Consider the following 12,317-nt stretch of genomic DNA (forward strand, 5'->3'; position numbering starts at 1 on the left):
GAAGATCCCTCGTAGCTGAATGAAATGGATTTCTTACCCAAACAGGTACTTGCATTTGTACATTTTGTTTACAAACAGTTTGCACTCTTGTAAGAGCACCAAGCCCATGCCTGACACACGGCTGCAGTTCTTCACAGCAGTGTTCCCAAGTGTTGAAATTCTTGCTTTGAGGAGAAACCAAGCTCTAATTTCAGGTGTTTACATGTACGCCTGAGAGCAAGAAAAAAATCTTACATGATTAGGTTATGTAAAAAGTTTAATCATAAAATAAATAAGTTTGTTATGGAAAATTTAAATATTAAATACAGTAATAAATATTTACACATTTACAGATACAACTTGACAATTAATGGGTTTTTTCTGCTAGCAAAAGAATTCTGCCCTGTTTAGACAGAACACAATCACTCTTCCAAGAAGAAGCTGAACTCAAATAATACGCCCTGCTCAAGACTGCATGGACAGTTAAGAAAACAAGGACACCTGGGTCAGAAGAGACTGAGGTAAGATGAGTCCTTCACCCCTGAAGTCAGAGCACAAGAGACCACTGCCTGCAAAGCATCAGTGCCTGAATTAAATTCTTCAAAGGAACAGGTTCTTAGTCAAGTTAAACTGATGGGAAGCCTTTTATATTTAAGCACTGCTTAAAGCAGCAGCAACAAGTGTCTGTTTAACAGAAGTAGCTTTGTGTTTAGAAGAGATGGGTCCAGCCTTATCAGTTGGCTGGAGCACGGATCTTGGCCTTTAGATGCAAAGCTTCAGGTCTTGCATCCACTGTCTCAGCATCCTGAGGAGACTAATTTTAACTCGGGCTAGCACACACGCAAATGGATAGCTCCACTCACACCACATGTCCCACAGAACTCCACACACAGAAATGGATAGCTCCACTCACACCACATGTCCCACAGAACTCCACACACAGAAATGGATAGCTCCACTCACACCACATGTCCCACAGAACTCCACACAAAGAAATGGATAGCTCCACTCACCATATGTCACACAGAACTCCACAGATTACTTCCACACACACAGAAACAGAAGCCAGGTGTGGCTGACAAAGATCTGTCACCAACGCCCTGCAAGCTCCATCTACAGACGAAGCTCTTGGAAGCCAATATGGACAGGGAGCACAGTGACAACAGAATTAGGTTTTTCATCCACTGGGATCTAAGGAGAGAAGCCATCCCAACCTCTTTCTCGCTTTTGCAGAGCGAAGGAAGGGAATTTCCTCCCCTCCATCCAGTCCTGAAAGCAGCAACACGTTCTCCCCCTTGGAGTTAGAGCTGCCACAGGAGACTTTCTAAGAGAATAAAGTCCATCCGCACAACAGCTGAGACTGGAGCTCTAGCAGAGAGAGAGAAGGCTCAGTAGCAGTAGTCTCCAGCAGGTGTTGACAACAGGTACTGTCCCCCAACGAGCCAGCTCCTTCCACATCGTTGTGCCAAGATGCAGTGATAACTGGTCTCCTCAGCAAGTGATTCAGCAGCAAGTGGCCTGTTGACATCTCCTTGCAGCAGCCTCTCTCTTGATGAATCAGGGCTTAGTGGCAACAGCTCCAGCCCACAGTGTCCAGGTGGATGTGTCAGGTAGCCAGAGGTACCCCGCAGTTTGGCAATGGCCACTTCAGAATTGCTCTGTAACGGGCAGACCAGGCACATTAATCACCGTCCGAGACACAAGCACCCTGTGCTAGCACCACGGCAAACCACTGAGCAAGGCAGGCGGATTAAGGACGTGCACACACCTGAGGACACTGCCAGACACTCTTCAGCTTCAAGTAAGCTTTAAGCAAAACCCTCCAGTTGTCACTGGACAAAGCTAGAAAATATCTATAGCTGACATGTGGCAAAGCAAAACTGCACAGGTCTGCTGGAATTTTTCAGGACCATCTTCCTCCTCAGCTTGTAGTATAACTCCTTTCCAATAATGGTCCTTGAGTCTGCTGTTACTTACGCCTGGCCTCAGAGAAGACCAACTTGCCTGCCCAGTAAAATCCACTAGATGACTCCCAGAAGCAATCCACATATGCCAAGGAGCTTTGGGCCTCAGCTGCTGTGACAGTATGAAACTTGACTGAGAGGCTATCTGTGGTGCTCACACAACTCGCAGCTTCCTTTTGGTCCACAGCTTCTGAGCACCAGAAACTTCCTGAAACTCTCCTTGCAGCAAAGATATGAAAATGCTCAGTACTTTTCTTCTACGAGGTGATGATGCTGCAGCACCATCTTCCACGACTGAAGTCTACCACTGTTTCCTGCACTACATCTGCCTCTGTCCAGATATTCAGGACTTTCTCTTCATAGCTCCGCTTATCTCAGCACTGCTTCCCATCCTCACTTGGTCTTTAACACAGCCAGGAATTTAAGAGCTGTTGAACAACTTGTACAACTCAAGGCAGTTTTGAGAAACCAGAAACCCAAGCCAGCTGCTCACATGTAACCTATGTGTTTCAAGACACTTGGAGCATGAAAAGCAAACACTAGCTTTGCAAAACAAGCATGCAATTCCCATACAGCCTGGAAGGACTGAAAGGTGTTTCAAGTCAGCATTCATACCTGCTTTCTCCCCATTTACACACCAACATGGCCATTTCTGTTTTCTTGTCGGAGTTTTTTCCTTTCTTCTTTCTCGTCATACCGAGGACACTTTTTCCTGACCCTGTGGAATTATGGCACGTTAGAGATCATTTTGAACCCTGAGGCACATCCGGTTGTCACCAGCTTCCCCATCCTTTGCCGCATTTAGACTCATGTTCTTTGAATCCTCAAGCAACTCCTTGGCACCGGGGAGATTCAAGCAAGACAGTTTTTAAGCATTCAGCATCAAGCAGTATCCGTGGATAAAATCAAGGAACCCCTGAACTAGATGTCAACACTTGTGCCTCACAGAGACAGAGTTTGTTGGCTTAAACCAGACTAGGGAGCAAGATGAAGAGAGGTTATTGCTGGGACTGAGCAAAGCACCAGAGACTTTCTGGGTGACAGATTTCCTAGGGGTTTTAGCTTCTAGCTGCAGAGGCCACACTGTCCTCCTTCTCTCCACAGCAGAGCCCTGCAGGCCTCAAATCTAGTCCCCATCCCTTGAATACATAATAAGGAAGCCCCGGATTTCCTCCCAGTTTCCAGTGTTTTTTAGTGACTATTCCAAGCAGCTTCTCTGGATGGGGGTATGGATTAGCACGCACCCACATTGTGAGAGTTCAGAACATCAAGCAAATGCACTTCATAAACTACCAACAATCATTTGCTCTTAGAGCACTACAGAACTGGTTATCTCTCCTAGCAGCAAGGAATGAGGCAGTGTTCAGAGAACAAGCGTTCATCCCAGCATTCTTCAAGTTCAGAGTTAAATATGAAGCAACACTGAAATGACAAAGTGTACCTTGTTTCCTGAATTGCAGGAAAAGGTACAGCACGTACCCAATTCAGATGATGTGCTTCATCAAGATCTAAAATTAGACTGAACCTCAGAGTTACTATACTATCCCAAGCCCTACTGTGCTGGAGCTGCAGTGACACAACTGCAGGACTGCATCAATATTCAATTTGTTATACGGTTTGAAACACATACCCAGAAAAGCTCTTTGAGTTTATTCTCACCAGGACTCGAGACTGACAACCCACCACACTGAACTACAGGAGCTAGTTCAGCTGAAATAGTGTTCCCCTGCTATTAACAGCAAGCAGAATTTGGGACCACCAGCATTTGCCTCCCCTCCAAGCGTAGGCATTTAGGCCCAGCAACATCCACTAACAAATGGACTCCAGAGCACCATTTCCTGCCCTCCACCTGTGCGTGCAGCTGTTGGCTAATAGCCATGCATGAGGCTATCACACCCCTGCTTGCAGGTTTCCCACCAGGATTAGAGAAGGCAGCTCTGTGTCAGCATTAATGCTCATCCTGGGCTTCCTGCTCTTGTTCTGCAGCACTCTAACTACCCTGGCTGCAGCAAGGGCAGAAAGGCTCTTGGCTGACAATATAAGGGTCACGGACCTTGCTTCTACCCTTCAGACATATCCAAGCTGGGATAAGAGCTCATCCTTTGCAGCTGCTTTTCACAAAGGTAATTCAGATGAGCCATGCACATTCTGGGGTTATTGGGCACAGGCCCCGCTCATGCTTAAAGAAGTGAGACACCAAAGAGCATAATACTTACTGCACTATCACAATGATAAGTACAGTAATGAAGCTGACGCTTGAGAGCAGCACAGCTACCACTACCAGCACAGTCTTTGAGTAGTCTGCCACATCATTCTTCCTTTGAGTCTTCATGAACTGTTCACCACAGCGCTCACCAAAAAAATCCTGATGACACCTGCAAGTAAATATTAACACAAGTTCTTATCAGCACTTGTGCTGTCTGGAGCCAAGGACACCCACACATACTCAGACCTGACTTAGACATCTTCCGAGTTTCCCATGAAGCTCAAGGTGCTCGCTTCAGAGCAGGTTCATGAAATGCAGTCACTGCTCTAGCACAAGGTTTGTCAGCATTTCAACAAGTCGAGATTAGTTTGGGTGTGATGCTCCAGAAAGACACGCCTTTTCATTCTTTTGCTTTGAGTTTATGACCAACTGATGAGTTCAGTGGCTTGTTATGCATCTCAGATTCCATCATCACTTAATTTACATGGCAGAAAGATTCTCAGTCAAAATATGGCAGGAGATGGATCTATACCAAGTTGACACTGATTTTTCCTCTGAGCCCTCATATGCCACTGGCTCATGGCAATGACACCTAAATCACAATCTACAAGCAACTTACTTGCAGGTCACCATCTGGAGATGTTCTAGGTATATGCATTCTCCATGGATGCAAAAGTTTTTGTATTCCATTTCACAGGGAGTCCCTTTCTTCTTGTTTTTCCCTCTGTTTTTCTTCCTTCTTGATTTGCCAGCACTCTTCTCTCCCCCCCTCTTTGCTGGCTTGGGTTTAACCACAGGTTCAACTGAAAAAAGGACACGATGACTTGGTATAGAAGTGCTAGAAAGCACAATTCTGAGAACACTGAATTGAAGAATTAGATGAGAACCAGGAGGACCATCACCGCAGGAGAATCTGTGACCAGGAAGCACAGGATGCAAGTGAGAATGCTGCTGGGCATCTCACGCCCAGCACAAAGGCAGCAAGCTCAGCAGCTCATTGAAGCACAACTCTGCTAGGCTTCAGTCCTGTGCCATGCACACCAGAGGCAGTACAAGCAGATGAGCCAAGAGCCAGCAAAGATGAAGAGCAGCAGACATGCAGGACCTCAGCATTTCACAGCATAAGACACTTGAGAGCAACAGCACAGTTTCAAGCAAAGGCCTGTAAAGAAGAGGGAGTTCATGCTGAGCCAAGCCATCCTCTAGTGTTACATGGGCTCAGGTACAAGGCTAATAGCTCCGTGTCTCTAAACTCTCCATTTGCATCAGTGATGAAAGGCACTGTAACTTGCTAGATAGTCCTGGGCACTTGCCGAGGCAAAGCAGCTTGCTATCCCGGTTGGCATACTTGTTTCTCCTAAACAACCTGCAGTGCTGTCTTCAGAAGGAGAGAGTTCCTTTCCAGTTCTCCTACTTTGTGAGAGATGCCGAGCGCGGGGAAGGAGATGCAGGAGCCCGCAACAGTCAGACTATTTATTCTGCCGCTTACTGCTGCCCCTCATTATCCCAATTAAGACAAACCTCTAGAAGAGTGTGGTTTAAAATCCTGGTGACTTAGTAGCCCTCGGATTTAAGCAAGGGCAATCGCGTTCCTTTCGCTGAGGAGAACAAACCAGCTGCTGACTGAGGGTCAGAAGCTCCAGAGCTGCCCCTTGCACCAATCCAAGCTCAACAGCACTAGTTTGGACTAACTTGGTGCAGCAAAAACCCTGCACTGCTACCCCTAAACCTGGGAAGTGCCACACTGCTGCCCAGGAGTAACAGTTACCCAGGGATTTAAACAGGCCCTAGGAAACTGCAGAGCTACTTACAACAAGCTCCAGTTTGCTCTTGTGCTCTGAAGACCTAATGAAAGTCATTTCTGGGTGATTAACATTTTACCCACAGCTCTATGCATACAGGTAATCACCACAATAGGGCACAACTGGATCTAACTACTTCCTAACCCTGTATTTCTGGTGCTGAGCGCCCATTCAAAGAAACAAGGTGTAGCTCACTGTTGTCTAGACAGCTGATGATTTTCACTTCCAGAGCAACAAGCCTGGCTTGAAGTTACTTAAAAGCAAAAATGCCTTCAGCAACCAGAAGTCTGATTAAAACCGTATGAGCTATATTAATATGCAAACGAAGCACACAGTTCCTGCAGCAAGGTTTCCTGTGCCTGGAAGTGTGAGCTCGCTGCTGACAGTCAAAGGCCCCTGTTCTGTCCCGTCTGACTTGATCTTTAACTTCGCGCTTTCATAACTGAGGCCGCTTCCCTTCCTCCCTCTCCCAGGCTCAGCTTGTCAGCTCGATCTCTGTGTCCCTGTCTGCAGGCTGCGCGGCCAGGAAAGCCATCCACAGCTGAATCACAACAGCTTTATCCACAGATAAACCCCGTGCCAAGCAGAAGAGCCTGTCTACAAACCAACCACCTTAGGTAACAGGTCTGGTTTCTGTGCAGTTAAGACAGCACTTCAGTCACCAAGCCAGTAGTTTGACAGGCTAAACTGCTCGACAACACCGACAGGCGTGTTTCCCCCAGAGATCTTCACAGGGAACTTCAGCAGAAGTCCACCAGTTCCCTCAAGTGACCACACAGAGCGCGGTCCCACTTAATTTAAGAGGTCCTTTAGTCACATTCAAGTCTCAGGGTGCCCCTGCAGGAAAATCAGTAGTCAGATCCACCCTGGAGGCAACAGGACCAGCCTACTCACACCTACTGAGGTTCAAATCGCTTGTAGATACCTGGCTTGTACTGCAACTACGCTCAGCCCAGAACCAAAATGCTCCCGTTCCCACAGTAAGGCAGGCTGCTCAGATCTCCTCACAGCTCAGCAAGCGGGCAAATTACGATAAATACACACAACAGCTATTGACAGTGTAGCATTGGCCTAAAGATGCTCAACAAACTTTCCTGTGGCCACTTAAGGGATTTAAGTGTCTGCTTTCCCAAGTAAATTTTCCCAAGTTGACTTGACTCCAACCCAAATAAGCCACCATCAGAAATCACCCAGAAAAACTCTTGCAGCAAAACAGACAGCTAGATGTAAAACAAACCTTTTAGGGCCAAACAGCACCTAAATCACCACTGATGCTTCTACACTGAGCAGGTGGTCGCCACCTGACCACAGCCCTCCCGTGAGGTTTATCAGGAAATAAAGCTATGCACAGCAAGCTACCGGCTGGCCTGCAGCTCCCACACACCCTCGGCACACTCACGCTGGGTTTCCACCCCTAGCAGCTATTTCTAAAGCAGCAGCTTCAAGCACAAGCACGTTTTTGCTCCAAAATCGACGAGCCAAGCACAGCAGCGTTTACAAGAAAGAAAAGGCGTTAAGTCGGGACTCGCAAGTTGCGAGATCCCAGCCCCGGCGCCGCCGCCTCACCTCGGATCAAGTCGTCCACGATGTACTGGTGGACGGGCGGCGCCTCCTCGTACTCCTCCTCATCCTCCTCGTAGTCAGGACCCGGCACGGGCTCGCCCTCACGGCTCCCGGGCTCCCGCTCCTCGTGCCGCTGCGGCTCCGTGGCGTTGGGCGAGGACCCGGCGGCCGCACGGCTCGCTTTGAGGGGACGGGAAACGGCGCCGTCAGCCGGGGTGGGCAGAGGGGGTCGCCGCCGAGCGCGGAGTCCCTCACTCGCCTCAGGGTCCCCCCAGCCGCCTCAGTGTCCCTCACTCGCCTCAGGGTCCCCTCAGCCGCCTCAGCGCTTTCCCGCCTACGGCCGCGCGCCGGCTGCCCCCCCTCAGGCGCGAGCCCGCCTCAGGCGCAATTCCCCCTCAGGCGCGAGCTCGGGCTCCGCCGAGTCCCGATGTCCCCCGTCCCGTCCCGTCCCGTCGCGTCCCTCACCTGCCAGCACGGCCTGAGCGGCCATCAGCAGCACGGCCCGCATCGTCCGAACCGGGGCGGGTGGCGACACAGACACACAGAGGGAACGGGGCAAAAGGAGTCGCCGTAGCACAACAGGTGCCGGCGGCAGCGCTCCATGAGGAACGGCGCGCCGCCACCGTCCACTTTTATGGGCGGCGGGCGCTGGGGGCGGCGACTCGGAGCGACGTCAAGAGGGGCGGAGCGGGGCGGGATCGTGGAATCCCAGAATGACGGAATCCCGGAGTCACAACAGCACTCAATCTCCCGATGGGGTTTTTTTTTTTTTTTCTGTTGCAAGGGACATTGAATACCGCCTCATTCCACCCTCTTCTACTAGACCAGGTTGCTCCGACAAGGCTGGCCTGGAATAACTCCAGGGATCGGGCAGCCACAGCTTCCCTGGGCGAGTCACGGAGCCGGGAGCGCGCCGGGTTATTGCGGGCACACCTGTCTGTCGGCCGGCTGCTCCTCCTTGCTCTTCTCCCCGCATCTCCCGGAGGAGTGTTTTCCAGAGATAAACCCGGTCACCAGCCCCTCCTCTCCTCGCTGGCTGCGTCTCCCTGCGCGGAGCGGAGTAAGGAAGGGCTGAGCAAGCGGCGGCACGCACCGGCAGGGACAAATGTGCTCCTCGGGGCCACTGCGAGTCACGGCTGCCCCGGCAGAGCTCCCGGCAGGGCACCTCCCCACGGCCACCTCTCGGGCTGCGGTGGCACCTGCTGAAGATTCCCAGAGCCACCAAGGCTGGGAGAGACCTGTAAGACCACCCAGCCCAGCCATCAGCGCAGCCCTGTAACCCCCAAACCACTGAACGCATCCCCCAGCGCCACGTACAGACGCTTCTTGAACACCGCCAGGGATGGTGAGTCCACCGCCTCCCTGGGAAACCTATTCCAGTGCCTGAGCACCCAAACAGTGAAAAAATACTGTTCTAGTATCGAATCTGAGTGTCCCTTGTCTCCTCTTAAGGCCGTTTCCTCTAGTACTCTCACTGCAGGCACAGCAGGAGAGACCGGGTGCTCCACACCACTACAACCTCCTTTCAGGTACTTGTAGAGGGAACTGCTGCTTCGAGGGGAGAAGAACTGGGACAGCAGCTTGTAACGTGCTGGCCTAGCATGGGAACCCAGAGTAAGCCCAGGGGGTCGAGGATGAAGGGACTGGTACCCACCTGCTCCGGTCCCACGGCACAGCAGGCTGCGAGGGCAGCGAGTGGCAATGCTGCCCTGGGAAAGGAGGATCTGAGCCTTTTAACTGAGAGAGGACAGACAGAACGTTACTCACGGCTCAGGAAGGAAGCTATGGAGCCTTTGCTCGAGATGGCAGGGATCCAAGTGCTTCGGTCGTTGAACCTTCTCCCTTCTTCCACGGGCACACACGATATGTGGCTCCCGGTGCCTTTGCCAGGTCATGCCAATCCCGAGAGGCAATGCCCAAGTGGTCTGGAAAAGAAGATGCTGAATCAGTCACTGAGATGCTGAGCTGACACAGACAGCTCCAGCAAGCCTTCGACAGCCCTTCTGTGCATGGTGCAATTGAAACTGTCTCAAACAGCTGGCACGAGCTGACAGCTTCACTTCTGGGGGTTTTGTCGTGTTTGCCCTTCGCTGCCTGTCCTCAGAGGCACAGCAGAGAAAAGGCAAGTCCTGCTCATCACTGCAACCCCAGGTCAGAGAGCTCTGGGGGCAGTCATCAAGCAGCTCCTGGGCTATTTGGGGGACAGCCAGGGGCTTCACAGGGCTCCTCCTTTCCCCCTTGGACTGCAGTTCCCTTCCTGCAAGACCTCCCTAAGTCTCAGTGCCTGGAGTTCACAGAGATCATTTGCATGTGAGGGGAGTTCCTCCAGAGGCAGAGACTTTGAGGTTTGGGGTGTCTTCTGCTGAAACATGGGGTTGGTGATTTGAGAATGGCCAAAGCAAGGTTTGTCAGCCAGGAATTCCCCTCTCTTCCTCCCTCCTGCTGTGCTCAAGGCTGGCTTCCTCAGCCAGGCACCACAGCTTACTGCTGAGCAATTGGAAGAGGCATAATGGGGGAAAGGTTACATGTCCCAAGTGCAATTGCCCGTGTTACCTGCACTGTTTAGAGACCAAACACGGCATATCCAGCTGCTGACTCACCGTGTTCCCTCTCTTCTCCAGTCTCCAGCTGATAGCTTCATCTCACTGACTGCCAGCAGAGAGGAATTTGGCTTGCCATGATTTGAATTTGTCCTTTCATCAGCTTTCTCCTGCTAGTCCTCCCTGTGATCTTGAAGAAGAAGGGGCAGCCTGGTACAAACCAGCACAACACCTCAGAGTCCAGAAAGTGCAGCAAGATGGTGATGGGTACCCAGTTATGCACGGAGAGGTTCTGATGGGACATCAGGGGAGCTCTTCCCAAACAGCAGCCTCCTGGCCAAGCCCTGCTTGGCTGTTTCTTGGAGAGAACACCCTCCAGAGGCCACACATTTCAGGACATTCTGGGTGGCATCTGCCACAAGCCGCAGCTCTTCTGTGTGCTGTGAGGGAAAAGGCACCAAGCTTGGCCACTGCCCTCTTCCAGGGCTGGAAGGACATTTGAGTTCTGTCCCCAGGATGAACTTCCAGAGGGTATCCCCAGGCAAGGAGGTGGTGCAAGGAGGAGAAGCCTTGAGGGGAGCTGCAAATCTCAGCCCCCTGGGCTGCCCCACTGCAGCGGGGCCTGGGGGTGAGTTGTGAGTTGCTGGGGCTGCAAGGGCAGAGCTCTCCTTCGGGAAGGTGCTGGTTCCCTGTGGATGCAGAGTGCCACCTACTGAGCCACCGCTCGCTCCCGGCAGCACCCGGGGTTTTCTGGCAGCACACCCGGGCTGGAGCTGCTGCTCAGAGAGTCCTTGCTCTGGCTGTTCCATCAGGTCGGTCCCAGGGGACAGGGAGCTGCCCCAAAGGCTGCTGAGCACCCCCAAAATGGGTGCAGCTTACACAGGAGCAGGGAACCTGTGCAGGGGGCTGCCTGCTTGGCACCTGCCCTGAGCCTGACCTGGTTTTCCACGGGCTGGCAGTGAAGTGAGACGAGATGGGCTCAGGAGCCTGGCTAGTCCTCCCTGGGCCTCGACCATCATTTTGAAAACCTTCAGCACAGACTGGGCTCAGACAGCACCTGGCAGCACGCAGCGCAGGTGACGCCGGTGATATCTCTGTCCCTCGGATCCCTGTCCTTGTTTGTGGAACAGGGGGTGGCCAGCACACAGCCGCCACTTCCCAGCTGTGCCGTGATGATCCGGGGCACACATGGACTTGTGGAGGAGCAGCTGCCGCAGCGCACTAGGACATCATTGCTTCCAGGAGAGTCTGAGTGCCTGCTGGGATCTTATTCACTCTCTTTACTTTTGATAAAACCCCCGAGAAATGCGTGAAGGGAAAGGAAGTACCTGACACACCATCCCATTAATGTTCTTCACTGACATCAGATGTTTATTTTGCAGGGGCGGCCAGAGCTGACCTGGTGTTTGAACATGAGTTATCCTTTCTCATGCATCCAGCTGAGAACAGGTGGAAAAGGGTAATGACTCAATCCGGAGTGGTGTCTGTCTGGGCAGCTCACCAGACTTTCACTTCACTTGCAAGCTGCAGACACAACTATCTGCTGCTATCAGCAGCTCCCTCACAGGCAGGGAGGGAGCTTTGAAGTGAGGCATGTGTGACTCTGGTTCCTGCTGATGTAAATCGAGATTGCTGTAATAAAGAGCATGCGAGTGCATAGCCAGGGTGTTGGGGAGGAAGGAAGGGAAAGGCCTGGATATTGCCTCTCTGGATATTGGTGGAGTTTGTTGGCCTCTGAGACATGCAGGCGTTGAGGTGGCTGTGCCTCCCTGCTGAGAAAACCCTCAGCAAAGAATCATTTTCCATGACTTCTCCCTGTGCTCCACTCCTTTCCTGGAGACTTGACTGAAGCAGGGGTCTCCTGAGCAAAACATGTCCAGAAAGGTAAGAATTTATGCACTGTTCTCCCAGGAAAGTCTGCCCAGTGCTCTGTGTTTTCCATCGCTCCACATTTGAGCATGTCTTTTGGAGCATGTCCAAGGAGAAAAAACCAAAAAGAACAAAATCTGCTGGCCCTGTGATGACAAGATTTTGTGCAATTTCTGTCACTTATATCAACACAAACGAAAAATCAGCCCCTCCTGAAAATCTAAGGAGTACCTTCTCAGACAACATCAACTGCAGGGACCCAGAGCATCCCTGCTTAATCTGACAAAACACACAGCAGTGCTAAGGAGTGTGATGCTACCAAGTGACAGCAGTGGGGCTTTACACTTGCTTTCCACAGGCCTGCCTGAAAGGCAGGCAGTGGGGAACACGGCCT

General features: G+C 51.5%; 1 protein-coding gene across 1 annotated transcript; it reads right to left on the bottom strand.

Moving 5' to 3' along the window:
* Positions 1 to 261: 261 nt before the first annotated feature.
* AREG (amphiregulin) lies at positions 262 to 8,119 on the bottom strand. The gene is made up of 6 exons (XM_041459626.1): positions 7,980 to 8,119; positions 7,518 to 7,694; positions 4,769 to 4,952; positions 4,160 to 4,318; positions 2,559 to 2,661; positions 262 to 1,637 (listed from the first exon to the last, which is right to left on the bottom strand). The coding sequence occupies exons 1-5, from the start codon at positions 8,020 to 8,022 to the stop codon at positions 2,574 to 2,576; spliced, it is 651 nt and encodes a 216-aa protein (XP_041315560.1). The 5' UTR covers positions 8,023 to 8,119; the 3' UTR covers positions 262 to 1,637; positions 2,559 to 2,573.
* Positions 8,120 to 12,317: the final 4,198 nt, after the last annotated feature.

Source organism: Pyrgilauda ruficollis, unplaced genomic scaffold (genome assembly GCF_017590135.1).
Source record: "Pyrgilauda ruficollis isolate IOZ18807 unplaced genomic scaffold, ASM1759013v1 scaffold139, whole genome shotgun sequence".
Classification (NCBI taxonomy): Eukaryota; Metazoa; Chordata; class Aves; order Passeriformes; family Passeridae; genus Pyrgilauda; species Pyrgilauda ruficollis.

What these genes read in the sequence shown, in the direction of transcription:
- AREG (XM_041459626.1), bottom strand. Translation starts at nt 8,022, where the DNA reads ATGCGGGCCGTGCTGCTGATGGCCGCTCAGGCCGTGCTGGCAG. An exon ending in CGCTCAGGCCGTGCTGGCAG is followed by an intron (nt 7,695 to 7,979) that starts GTGAGGGACGCG and finishes GTCCCCTCAAAG; the next exon opens with CGAGCCGTGCGGCCGCCGGG. An exon ending in CTTATCATTGTGATAGTGCA is followed by an intron (nt 2,662 to 4,159) that starts GTAAGTATTATG and finishes ATAATTCCACAG; the next exon opens with GGTCAGGAAAAAGTGTCCTC.